The 14,099-nt window shown below is 40.7% G+C and overlaps 1 protein-coding gene across 2 annotated transcripts in view; it reads right to left on the bottom strand.

Moving 5' to 3' along the window:
• The window catches only part of OSTN (osteocrin), a 49,825-nt gene that overhangs the window by 9,510 nt on the left and 26,216 nt on the right, over positions 1-14,099 (bottom strand). The window contains exons 1-3 of one of the 2 annotated variants that reach the window (XM_015637130.2): positions 11,249-11,293; positions 4,287-4,385; positions 1,960-2,177 (exon numbers count right to left, since the gene is read on the bottom strand). In XM_015637130.2, coding sequence (XP_015492616.1) covers positions 1,960-2,177; positions 4,287-4,385 — 317 coding nt within the window. In that variant the 5' untranslated portion in view covers positions 11,249-11,293. Of the gene's footprint in view, positions 1-1,959; positions 2,178-4,286; positions 4,386-11,248; positions 11,294-14,099 lie in introns of those variants that run through there. The other variant, XM_015637129.3, reaches the window with a different exon arrangement.

Consider the following 14,099-nt stretch of genomic DNA (forward strand, 5'->3'; position numbering starts at 1 on the left):
CCCTGGGATGTTTTTGGAGGAGGGATGCGGAGCGGTGCCGTGCGAGCGTCCCCTCTTGCGGCCGCGCCGCGCCACGGCAGCCCTGCCGCCCTCCGCTCCGCACTGTCCCCGTGTCGTCGCGTCCCAAGGACAAAGAGGCTTTTTCTACCTAAAACGGCCTTGTCTAAGATTCCCGGAGGTTCTTTCTCTCTGTCTCGCTCCGGTTTCCCATACTTTTCAAAGCAACCGATGTTGGTGCCCGACCAGGATCTGGGTTCTCTCGGTGGGTGTAAGAACAAGCTGCTTTGATCTCCTCTTTTCCAAAAGCTTCTGCTTTGTGCCAGGCACTGTACACTACACACTGCATTTATTCGGGGGGCTCAATCTATTTATCAGCTTTCACAAATTAATTTCCGGGTCTCTAAAGGTGACGGGCTCAGCTGGTACAGGAATGAAGGAGCTGTTACCTGCTGGCTGAGCGGCTGTGACACGGTGCTCAGGCCTCCGCTCTACTCCTCCAAGTGCAGCAGCCTCTGCCTGTTTCTATCTAAAGGCACTTTTCTATCAGAAGCCTTATTACTCTTCCATAGCATCCGTCTGATCTGTGGTCCATGCCTCTGGTGGTGTCAGACCCTCACTGCAGCAATCAAAGCAGCTCAGGAGGTTCTAATAAATGGCTCAATCCCAAACTTAAAAGCTAAACAGCTCCTCCAAAATGATAATCCCAACTCAAAACTGCAAACTGTGATGATGCTGCTGGGAAAGGGGAAATTTTGTGCAGCATGTCACTCATTTTCAAGAGCTCATTATTCAGAGACCAGATGTTTTTCACCGCAATTTCCCTTTTTCAGTTTTGTTTGTTTGCTTTTTGTTGTTGTTTTGGGGAATTTTTTGTTTGTTTATCCATTTAGTTTTTCCCTTGTACTGCACAAAGAATGAAAGACTTCCATCCAAAAAACATGATAAAAATTGAGAATACCATGTACCTTTGCAAAAAGCATAGCTTCAAAAATGACCTTTTTTCTCTTTGCCTGGAAAGGGAAAACATGCTAAAAAGCAAATGAAGATTGAGCCGATTTTGATATCTTGAAGAGGCAGACAGAACAGAATTATTCTACTTAAGGTTTTAAGAATTTTGTATTTTATCACTTTTGGCTGCAGCCAAACAGTCCTAGTTGAAGACTGGCTGGATAAACAGAAAAAAAACAAGAAGAAAATACTGCAAAACTTTGTTTTAAAAAAGTACTTGTAATATTGACTGGCTCTTGTGAATACTTTCCATTTCCAGATTAAGCTTTAAGCATGTTATTAAATACTTTGTGGCATTAGGGATTTCATCCAAGAGCAGACAGTTAGCAGAAGAGCAGAACAAGACAGGGAAGTTCTCTCAGACACAGGGAGCAGCCCCAAACTCACTGTCTCTCCCCAGCCACATCAAGCATCATTCATTGCTTAGCCCTGTTATATACAAGTTTATCTTCAAAAACACATTGCTGTATTGATTAAACCCTGACTTATCCAAAGCTGATGGAAGTCTTGAAGCTCATTCTACTGTCTGCCTGCTCATTTTCATGATGTGTCCTTCATCTTTGTGTTCAAAACATCCACTCCACCACACCTTCTTCCCATCCCAGTCTCAGGATCACCCAGCCCTGTCCCTCTGCTTGTGAACCTCAGGCACATTTTTTGTTTTAAATAAGCTCATGATCAGAAATGTAGCTTTAAACTGAATGTTAGCTCACACCAGTGGAACTGAAGTACTGGAAAATCACATATACTGGAATGTTGTCTGGTAGCTGTGCAGCACTGTACTGATAAATGAACTAGTGCATGTACCATACATCACACTCTGTTCAAATGGTTTCTGATCAGAGGCATCTCACAACTGACCAGCAAACCTGCTGGGGGCTAAAGTGTCCAGGACACCTAGCAACAGCCTTCCTCCAACTTTATCACTGGCAGGAACATTTAAGAGTTTACCTCTGTTTGCCTCTAGCATCCACAGAGGTTGAAGAAATTCTGTCAATTGGGGAGCCAAATCCTGGGAAGCTTCTTTTCTTCTTGGTCTCAGTCACCTCGTTCTCCAGAGACACCAAGTCATCAAGAAGGAACAGTTTGGCTGCCAGGTTGGTGGCTGACTTCTCTCCACTGCCTGTGGAATGGTCTCCCACGCCCAGAGCAGCAGAAGGCTCCAGAGGCTGCAAAAGAAAGCAGTATGTGCTTGTTTGGTTTTTTTACTTAATTACAACATTAGTTTTAACACCATTTCAAAACCAAACTTTTCTATAAGAATAGTGGGGTCTATTGGGAAAGAAATGAAGCTAATCAAAGTGAAATAGTTGTTTTGCATGTAACAGAAAAATCCAGGGCAGCAGATAGTCTACAAATGAAATGCACCTTCTTGTTCACTTGATCATCACAGAATTAGATAGAAACGTTACAACTTGCACCATCAAACAGGTTTTATTCTGTCTTTACAAGCACACCACTACTGTTGTTATTCACAGATGGTGGGTTTAGCACACGTGTGAAGGAAGGCAGCACATGGATGACACAATATCCTTGTCTACTCCAGCTGTGGTGGGGATGCTCCCCACTACTGATGGGTGGCAGACAGTGATGGAGTGTATAAAACTGACCTTTATATGAGGAGGAGCACACGACCACAATGATCACACCAATGGTGTAGCACTGTTGAAACCTTTATAAAGGATCTCACATTGCCCCCTGGCTCTGCTTTTTGTGAGCCTCAGGTACACAGAACAGTCCTCTCTGTTCTCCTTTAGGGTTATAAAACTTCCATAGAGGTATGCAACTGAATGTTGCCTTTGAAAAAGACTGAGCTCTTCCTTCTGGTTAGTGGGGATAAATATTTACAGTTGAAACTAGAAGGGCAAAAAAGAGACCCTGCTCTTGAATACCTTGCAACTCCATTTACTTTGTCTTCAAAAGATATAATAGAATTGTAAGAAGTAAAGTGACAGCTAAAATGATAATCAGAAGTAGAAAACAGTTTTCTTCTGGTGAAGCACTGAACAAAGTACAATTTCACAGATAAGCAGAGATGAGAGTGGGTGTAGGTGGTATAGTGGAGGGTTTGCAAACTCAGGAACAGCCATGAAATGAATAAAGACTAGTAATTTTTTCTTCAAGAGAAAGAGCTTCCCAGTCCACCCAGTGAAGTTACCAGATGGTGGATTTAAAATAAATATAAGGAGTTACTTTTTAAACACAGCACACAGATGAAGTGGAATACGTTGCCAAAGAACATTGTGGATACTGAGATTTTAAACTGGTTCAAAGACAAATTCTGGCCCATCAGCAGCTAAAATATGCCCTGGTCCAGTGCAGGTCTCTAGATCTAGAAGTCTGCAAGGATGTTCTGTTCCTATATCCTTTTCACAAAAATCTATCAGTGACGGAGGCAGGATACCAGGTGTCCATGGCACCAGAACAGCAGCTACTGCAGCAATTTGGAGAATCAGGTCATGCTTAAGGGAAGACAGAGAGAAAGGTAGAAGGATCCATCAGTATTCTTCAGTAGCCATCTAATGCTTAAGTTATCTTAAAACCGATGCAAAAACCCTAGAGGCAAACAGTGCTACTTTGAGAAAACTTTTAGATAGTTGATTTTTTTTTTTTATGGCATGAAACCATTACATAAATATCTTTAGTGCCAAATCTGCCTTATGTCAAGATGACATAAAATTAGGGAATGCAGTAGAAGTATTTCCAGGTGCAACCTCTACATATCATCCCAGGTGAAACATGAGACAACTCATCCATTTCATCTCCTGCTTTCCTTTGCAAGCTTAGGCAAGTGATTTTGCTCCTTCCCCCTCCTGGTCTAGTCCATCTCCTTTAATTTGTAATTTTTGTGCCAGTGATCTTCTCCCAGGGATCTGCTTATGGCTTCTGAAAGCTGCAGCTTTCTCATGCTATTATTTGTCTTTAAGAAGAAGAATTAAACTTTGCCTTTAGAGATATTTTCTTTTCCCCCTGCCATCACCTCCTTTCTCTCTTCAGGAAGTTCTCTATCCACTGGAAAATGTTTTAACACACAGGAAGTCCCCAGATGTTTTGGGAGGGGCTGTGAGAATTTGGGTGAGGCCTCGTTCTGTCTGTCCCCCCAGAGCCATACAATTTGCATCTCTCTCTTCTTGAGGCTCCTCCTTGGCCCTTACAGAGTCAATACCGATCCTTCACCTTCCAGCTGTGTTTGGATACTCCAGTGTCATCCTCATGCTGTGGTTAAAAACGCCCAAGAAAGAGCAGTTACCTGACAAACACCAGAAACCTTCACCTACCTCTGGAGCTGCCTCTGCAAGGAGCACAGAGCTGGAGTTCCACCACAGCAGGGCAATCACAAGAGCCAAATGCACCACCATGAGCTGGAACTGCAGCATCTGCAAAGGGGAACAATCCATAAATGACTCCACAGCTGCATCCCCTGAGGAATCTTGCTCCACAGGCCTTGAAGAAGTAAAAACAAAGGGAGACTCTCTCCATGACTGTTAATAAGTTTTATCTGTCACTGCATAAAGCCTGGCAACCAGATAATGCCAGCTGAATGCTCCTCACCCTTGCATGCAGAATGAGCTCCCTCCTCTGCTCCTTCCTGTACAGCCCTGCCAATCTCTTCACTCCTTTCTGCACAGTGGTGCAATCCTTGCAGCAGCAGCAGTGAGGAATGCAAACCTGCCTTCAAACCAGATGAACTGGATGCTCACTTGTAAGCAGGGAGACTCTGGCTTGTAGCCCAGGCTGACCCTGACCTCCCCACATGCTGGAGAAGTGCTTCAAGCTGTGACAGAAGTCATATACCCCTCCAGTAGTATTTTGAAGGCAAGGCTGCATTTTGCTAATTCTCAACACAATCTAGTGGGAGCCACAACTTGCAATGGCATTCTGCAATGCAATTATTCACAATAAGCTTGCAAAGCGATGTGTTCCTGAGACTGGTGGTGATCTGGCCATGTGTCACAGCTGCAGAACTGTGGATGCCCACCAAGCCTTTAAATAATGCAGGGAGTTTTGGGAGGCTCAGGATGGGGAAGGTGCTTGCTTACCTCTGGACATGGGTTTAGCCTACATTTGTTTAAGCCCTTGTTTGGATCTAGATCTTAAAACTTGATGTGCCTCCAATCCCCCAGGTGGGAATGTTACAGATCATGTTAGGAAGAGCTGTGTTGGGGCCTTTTGCCAAAGGCATCTGATAATTTGATTTCACTGTCTCCAGGTCTTGTCCCAGGGTGTAATTCAAGTCTGATTCTTCCATTCTTTGCTGGCTCTCCACTTGGCAAAAGCAGAAATTCAAAGAGTGTATGAATATAAATACACATATATAATTAATATCACTATTGGCCACAAGGCATGGGCAGTTAGGAAGAAAGCTGCTGGTTGTGCTGTAGGGGTGAGGCAGCTCACCAGAATCAAAGGACAAAGCCAAAGCACTAAGCCAGGTGGTACCACTGTCTCAGTGCCATTGCTTGACATAAACACAGGGGTCTGTCTGAGTGGTTTTAAAGCTGTAACCCTCTACATTGTATATTTTTGTATGTGGGTGTGCACTGAAATTTGAAGTAGCAGTCTACTACCTTCACAGGTAACCACATCCTGATTACTTGGATACAGAGACGTAAAAATAAATGGGCAAGGTTAAAAACATATGTTTATTATGGTTTAAGATCTGTGCTGGTACTCATTCAACTCAAAGACCAAAGAGCTAAAAGTAGCAACTGGTACACTAAGGAAAATAAACAGTAAGGCACATGCAACACTTAAGATATTTGATTAACTGGTCAGAACTCAAAGCCAGTGAAATTAGAAGCAGAGGAAATTGTAAGGACTTAAAGCTTGGCTCTACTTCTTAAAGAAATAAGCAGCTAAAGAGGTGGTGTCACTGACTGAAAAGGGAGCAAAACTTAAGTCCAGCAAGACCCTGTTGTACTGATTTTCATGCAGCAATGGGACCAAGGCAGAAGAAAAAGGCAAGGTTATTGTAGTGGAACAGTCTGGCTTTAGAAAAGCAATTGCAAAACTAATGATGCAGTGAGGACTATGTAAATACAATTAAAATCACACTTTCTTATGCTACTTTCTTCTGGGACTTGGTTTTACCTGATTCAGCCTTGTCATAGGACCTTAGTTGTTAAAAGAAGTTATTGGTATTTCTCCTTGAGCTCATTTGCAATTACCCAAGCAGAGCCCTCTGGCCAAAAAGGGGTTTTCCCAGTCATGCACTGGCTATTGCTTCACCCCATCCATATTTTACTTTGACACATTCCAAGAGAGGCTTTAAGAGAGGCTGGACAGTATATTTTACTGAAGAACAAGCGAAGCTCTGACAAGCTTTTCAAGATGCACCCTTAATATACGTATTGAAATTCCATCCTTCCAGAAAATTCTTCACCACCAACTTCACAGAGCTAGGTCAGGAGATTGGTGTATAATTCCATGTCTGTAGTATCTCAGTGTCTTGTGTTATCTGACATAAAATATGGTTTTCCCTTCTCCAAATGTAATTGCAAGTCTGAAATCCAGACATATTTATGTGTCTTAGCGATACTTTAGCTTGAAATGTGTCAAAACTAAAATTCCTCATATAATTGGGTATCTTTGTTGCAGGTCCAATTAAAATAAAACTAAAAATAAAAGAAAGAACAGTGTTCTACCTTATCAAAGTAGGATAAACATACAAAACTTTTACTTAGGAACCTGTGCAGAGCCATTTTCCAAGAAAAGATCACAAGAAAGCAAAACGCTTTACCAACAGAAACCGTTAAGTCTCCGACATCAAACCAAAGGACTTAAAAGATGTTTTTCTTACAAAGAAAAAAACAAAACCCAAAATGACATCCTGAAGATAAGTGGGCTGAACAAACCCCAGACAGAATGCAATTCATCAACCAAGCTCCAAACCCATTGCCTGTCAAAAATGGTAACAGCCATCATTGTTCTTACCCATTTGAACTACGGTATTTCACATTACTGTGGAGATTACTCTGCAAGCATAAATCACAAGGGACTTATTTTTCTTCCTGGCCTGTTTGCAAGAGAAGCGAGGCAAGACATCATGCCTTGCACTGCAATCCTTCACTCCAGCTGCCAGTCTGTATTGATGGCTGTGCTCTGCTTGCTGCTGCACAGCACGGGACGTGCCCCAGCCACCTGCAAACGAGGACCTTGCCCTTGCAATGAGAATTGTGGCAAGCCTTGAAACCCCTGAGGTTTTGCCCTGGCTGCTACCAAAATGACCTGATGCAGAGCCAAGGTTTGGCTGTCCCACAGGCAGTGGGAATGTCCTGGCAGTGTCTCTTTGGTCTCCAGCGCTCCTCTTGTAACACTGGGATAGCCCTGGGAAGCCTTCGTCATCTGTTAGGCAGGAAAGTCTCTGGGACTGGGCAGATTCCAGCCATGTGAGGGAAATCAGGGCTGTCTGTGTCTGCAGGCCAGTTACTGAGCTATTTTGTTACTGCTCAAGCACCACAAAATAGAATACTAACTGCTGCTACCTATCTTAATCAAATTGATTAATTAAATTGAATACTCACACTGGCCTTGCCATGCTTGTGGTGTACACCTGATGGGAATATACAAAAAATTTGTGATGGAAAATTTTATCTTTCCATAAGAACAACTGTGGCAAGCTCTAAGAAGTCTTCTCCTGCTGAAACAGCCTTACTTTTAAAAGTCATAAAAGGTATCCTCTGATTATATACATCACCACAAAGCCAAAAGTACTGCCCCTACCACCAGTCCTAGTGATTTCAGAACTGCTGAAGGACCCTGTGTTTCTCAGGTACAATCTTATTGTTATGTAAATGTCATAACAATAAGAAAACAATAACAATAAGGAAACAATAACAATAAGGAAAAGGAAACAAAATCAAAATGAATCCCACCCTCAGGATAAAAAGCAGAGCTCAAAAATAGGTTAGAGTGGTGTTTTTGTTCTAATCCCTCAGATGAGATATGGAGCATTTCTCACATACTGCTTTCTATAAGATACTGAAGCCACACATTGAAACAGAACTTTTGTGACAAAATGAAATGTAAGCTGTCAGTGTCAGGCCCTTAATGTTATTAATAATGTGTTTTCTGTTATTAATAATGTGTTTTCTGTTATTAATAATGTGTTTTCTGTTATTAATAATGTGTTTTCTGGAGTAGGCGTAGCTTTTTAAACAATGCCATATATTTTGTTATACACGGTACAGACACTGACAACTTCTACAATGTATATTTCCTTCTGTTTTCAGTTTCCTGAATATAAATAATTAGATGCAGGTAGGTTTCATCTAGTGGAACCAGAGAGAACTTAAAATTCATAAACTTATGCAAGAGGCCTATGATTAGTTATTTTGAGATAACTAAACGAACCCAAACAAAACTTTTTGTCAGACAATATATCAAAGCATGTGCTGCTTCCTGAAAATGAAGTTCCTTCAAGGTTTCTCAAGGCAGTCAAGATTCATTGATTGATTTGCAAAGTCTTCATTTCAATAATCTCATTCCCTGTCACATGATTTCCAGTGTTTGGTCCTGACATGTTGTCACATCACCTCTTTAGTCACCTTTGCCTGTTAGACAGCTGAGCTTTGGCTCAGAAGATGCTCGAGCACACAGCTGTTCCTACCACTTGTACTCAGATAAACAGAGTTTTATGTCATGGTTTCAGTCATGGTTTAGTCACTGCAGGGCTCACCTGGACCCTGCCCACACAGGACACGATGTCTGTGGGAGCAGCACTCGCATCATGTGAAGAAGGGATGGAAAGGTGATGCTCTAATTCCCATGAGGAGTTCAAGAAGTGCATTAATGAATGAACACAGCCCTGCCAGGGCACCTCTGCTGAACAGACACCAGCATGATTCAGGAGCAAATTAACTGACAGACACTTGTGAAAGGCTAGTCAGTGATGGTTCTCATCTTCCCCCTTGAAACAGGGAGTGAAACCAAATGGTCATACAGAACAAATGAGGACAATTTTCTTTAGAATGGGCTGGAAGGACACAGTTTGGACATCTTGAAAAGCTGGCTACACTTTTATACTATTACACTGTACAATAAATCGATTTTTAGAAGCAGATTTCAAAAACTAAAGACCCCAAACTCACATACATACCATAAAAGTAGGAGACCAAGAAGCAACAGAAACAGAAGTGATGGAGCCCATGTAGAAGCAGAGGGGCTACTGAAAAAGAAGGATGCTATGAAGTGTAAGAAAATATCTCTTAGTGGGAAAAACCTAATTGGATCTTTCCTCAAAAGATAATTGAGTGAGCTGCAGTGTTCCTGGTATGCACAATGGAAAACAAAACATTATTAGGTTATTCTTCATTGCCAACAAATTCTCAATCCTACACTATTTATATATGTACTGACTAAACATGCCAATTTTTATTAACATTTCTAATAACTTGACATTCAGCTTTCTTTCTTCTTCACCACAAGAGCAAAAAACTTTTCACTGTTAGAGTGCCATCTTCAGCATTTGAAGCAAAAATGAGAAACCTTTCCATCAAGAAAAACCCAGAAATAGATTGTAGTTTCCTATAGAAAAAAAAAATTATTTCCTAACATCATTGGAGTGGTAAGTAGAAGATCTTCAGACCAGGTATAAAGAGTATACTAACAAAATAGGTTATCAATATAAAACCAACCATTTAAAGTATAATAAAAAGATCCCTCAATATAAGCTTCTAAGAGACAAGACTGGCATTGGAATTTCTTAAAAAGATTCAAACATTGATTTACTGGATAAACACTTAAACATTCTGATCAAGGATACTACTTGAAGAAAGTCTTGGGGGAAATGCATTGCAAATGTAAATTAAAGAGTAACTCATCTCTCTGAGTTAAGTAAGAAGAAAAGGAAAACTGCAAGCACTTGCAACCTTTGTCAGGGTCTAGCAACAGAGCTCTTACAACTGTTTTATGTTTTAATTGGCTATTCAAGAATCCCAGAAAGGCATTTGTCATTAAAGAGTGAAAACAAAGTCCTAATCTGCTGAAATCAGATTGGCAGGTATTTATGAAAAATGAAGAATGCCTGGTCCAGTCAGATATATTTTGCAGTTTCCCCATCATTTACACCATAGATTTGTGTGATTTGAGCAGGGGTTTTTGCCTGTTATTCCTCATAATGTTCAAAGTATTTTACAGGAAAAGTAGATTGAGCTACATTTTGAATACAGGTGAGCAGAGACAGATAAATGCAATAATGTTTCCTGAGTTAAGCAGTGGGCAGAGGCACAAAATGCCCTCAGCTCCTCAGCTTTCAGCTCTGCCCTCCCCATGAGAGAACAGGGACTTCAAACTGAAAAAAACAAGTAAGGAAAACTGAGGGCATTGCATGCTAGTGCTTCAAAAATTAGATTCTAAACTTTACTGTAGCCTCTGGACATCTAAACCAAACATCATTTGCATGTATTTACTTGTACAACTTCAGCGTAGGAGGAAAAAAAAAGTGAAATAGTTTTGAACTCAGAATGGAGAAATTACAATGACTATCACAGAATCAGTCTGCCTTCACTTACAGGGGTACAAAACTGAACTAGTCAGATCACTGGATAATGATAATTGCTCTGTCAGTGTTGGAATGTTTTTGCAGTTATTCTATTATTGCAGGAATGCAGCAGAATCTGCATCAACATTTATCTGATATGGGATATAGTAAAACCCTTTTGCAGATCCAAAATTGCAGACTTTTCCTAAATCATTTATCTCATGTTTTCCAATATGTTAGATGTAGCAAACTTGTCTACCACATATTATATCTAGTAATGTAAAAGAATTATTCTGTCACAGCTCTTCAGCTTATTTTAAGAAGTAATATGCATTTGACAATAACTTACACAAAAGGAAAATCCATAACAATATAAACAGGCAGCAGTTTACTGCAAAGCACTGCAAGAGCATAAAAGTAATTTGCCACTGTTGTAAAATGCACTGACATTCTGTTTAAATATTGACTGATTAACTGAAGGAAATAAGTTTCCACTGAATATTTGTAGGTCAGTTTTAATATACCAAAAATCCTAGGTGATAGGCACCTTATTTTCTTAATTCCAAACTGGAAAAAGTAGTTGTGCTTTTCCCATCAGATCTGGGCATCTTTATACCTTTTGCATGTTTGTTAATAAAATAAAAATAAAAAAATGAAGAAAACATCAAAAAGAGGAAAACACAGAAGGGAAGAAAGCTTATGTAAAAAGAGCAGAAGACACAAAACATTCCCAACACATTCTGCTCTCAATTCCCTTACCTTGCATTGGATGCAAGCAATTCCAACCTTAATGGTCCTGCTATGTTCTTCCTCCTAACTTATCCTTAATGTTCAGCTTTCTTTCAGAGTTTTTTATAGTCTCTGGTGTAGACTACAAACTCCAATCCCTGCCTTTGCTTTCTCTTACATCATTTCTAAAGATTTTCCACTGATCCTTGCCCTAAACCTTTCTCTGTCCTGCACTCTCACACACATACTTGACTCACATTTGTTATATTTATTGCTGTGATCAAAATGATTAGGTTATAATTAAAGGTCTAGGTGTTTGTTTTATTGTGTTTTTTTTTTCTTTTTTTCATTTAGTTTCAAGATTCAGACAGTCATGGGAATAGAAAGATTTTCAGCATCATCACCATTCCTCTAAACTCTCACTTTTGTAAACTGCAGTACTGAAACATGATGTCCTGAGTTATTACTAAGATTCATTTTTAAACTTAATTTCTTTGGGATATAAGGAGTACTGTGTTAGCTTTGGAAAGAAATAAGTGTGTTTTTAGTACACCAAGCACCACTGTAAACTAAGCATTAGGAAAGGAGTGTGCTTTGTAAAGCAAGTGACAAGAACTAAACTTTATTTCTGTTATTGAAATGTTCAGTTGTTGAATTGTAAAGCATGAGCTGTGGAGATGCTTGTCTTTTCTAGGCAGTACCAGAGGACTTATTTCTTTTCCTGTTTGCCTCCTTAGAATAAGTCTATCTTCTTTTTTGCCCCTTTTTAAAACTCTCAGGTTTTAATAGATTTGTGGAGCATTTTAGACCTGTTTTAGGGTTTAAAATTCTGACCAGTGCAGACTCCTCAAGAGTTAATTCACAGTAATTTTATTCTCTAAATAGATAGCCACAGTACTTTCAAAGTAGTTTTTACTCTCACTTGCCTGAAGAAGCTGTTTCTACAAACCATGGACAATATAAGGAAATTTTCAGTATGTGGGGAAAATTGCCAGCCAGGAAGCAAACACTTTAATTTCATTTGTCTTGGTCAAAGTGATTAGAGAAAAATAAGAATTTAGTCATATTGAGGCAAAGCATCTTCCCCATGCCAGGGCATGTTCCAGGCCAGGCTGGATGGGGCCCTGAGGAGCCTGGGCTAGGGGAAGATGTCCCTACCCACGGCAGGGGGGGTGGCACTAAATGATGTTTAAGGTCCCTTCCAACCCAAGGTGTTGTGTTTCTACAGCTTCTCTCAGTACAGACCAACGTGGGAATGTGGCCCAGAGCAGATCTGCAGAAACACTGCAGGCACACAAATGTGTTGGCCACAGGAGCAGCCACACCACTGTCAGGCAGCTTGGGACTTCCCCACTGCAGGGTGTAACAGAGCACTGATGGCAGCTGCAGAAGTCCAAATGGGCTCTGTGGGTACTAGAGGAGCAAGAGAATCCAAAGAGAAGAGCCAAACACCACCAGACTGCTGAAACACAGCTGAAAACGCTGCTGCATAAAGAGACTGTGGTCCATTTCACTGCATTTAGGTGGTAGTTTGCTGCTGGAAGTCCAAGGACACAGCAGTACTTGACTGATGTGTCTAAAACAAGCAAGCAGGATCTCAGGAAAAAAAAAAAAAAAACCCCAAACAATCTATCAGGGAGGTATTATTAGTTTGTGGGGTAACTTAATGACATACGACCACAAGGTGCTGCTGACAGCTACTGCAGTTCCAGACACTGTTCTTCTTTCTTCTGTTGGAAAGACACAAGGTGGCACTCACAGGCATTTACTCCTCTTGGGAGCTTTTAGAGGTTCTATCTTAAGGTGTTCAAGCAGAATCTCTGCAGGACTCCATTCTGCCACCATGCTGGTGTGGCTGGTAGCAGACCTGGGCTGTGACAGGAGGCTGATGACAGAGAGCTGAGTGCTGGCAGTGAAGGCGTTTTGGAGTTTCACAACACAGGGAAAGTCTGGAGAACAACTGAGACCCAGCCATCCACAACTCAGCACCTCACAAGAGTGAGGGAGAGGAGGGAGGACTGCAGAAAAAACAGCAGGAGAAGTGCAGCCATAGTGTCACCTCCTTTGGCTCCAAGGGGATGTCTCAGAACCAGCATCAAAATTTTCTTTTATGCTCACCATGGACAAGTGATGCTATAGCAAAGCTCCAGCCGCTTTTGTTCTACTTATTGGACCTCCTCTGAGGCTGAGGCTCTTTCTTTAAGAAAAGTTATTTTCTATTTCACAATTTATCACTGTATCCTCCCTACAAAATCTGAAAGATTTCAGAAATGTTTGCTGATACACAGAACTATCATCAACTCTGACTAGGAGGTGTGAAGGGGTAATTTGTCATCTTCATGGGCAACTTCTGACCTTAGCATAAGACATTTTAGCAGCACATGTGTGTTTTCTCTCAGGGGGAAAAGAAACCCCAACAAAGCAACCAATAAACAAAGAAAGCAAATAAGCAAACAAACAAAACAAAGTAAGAAATACTACTAATAAAGATGAATAGTTTTAACATTTAATTTCCTACTCTAAATTGACTTTGATTTATTAGCACCTTTTTAACACCTTCTAGTGAAGACTGCCAAGGAAGCTTCCCAGACAATGAAAAAGGTATATGGTGGTTACTCTGCTGGCAGATCATCTAAGGAACAGATATCCTCAACAACATCATGGTTTAATTACACTTACAATACAATTAAGTTAGAGCAGCCAAGAGTTTGGAAGGAGTCTTTATTGTCTTAACCATGAATGAATAAGCAAATATAATGTGATTTTTCTCAACTATGAAGACAGAAAAGAAAAAAAAAAAGGAAATTAGAGGAGGTAAGGACACAATACATGAAGTTCTTTTTGTTACCATCCAAGAGAAAGGCAAACTCACCTCCCTACT

This window comes from Parus major, chromosome 9, assembly GCF_001522545.3.
Source record: "Parus major isolate Abel chromosome 9, Parus_major1.1, whole genome shotgun sequence".
NCBI classification, from domain to species: domain Eukaryota; kingdom Metazoa; phylum Chordata; class Aves; order Passeriformes; family Paridae; genus Parus; species Parus major.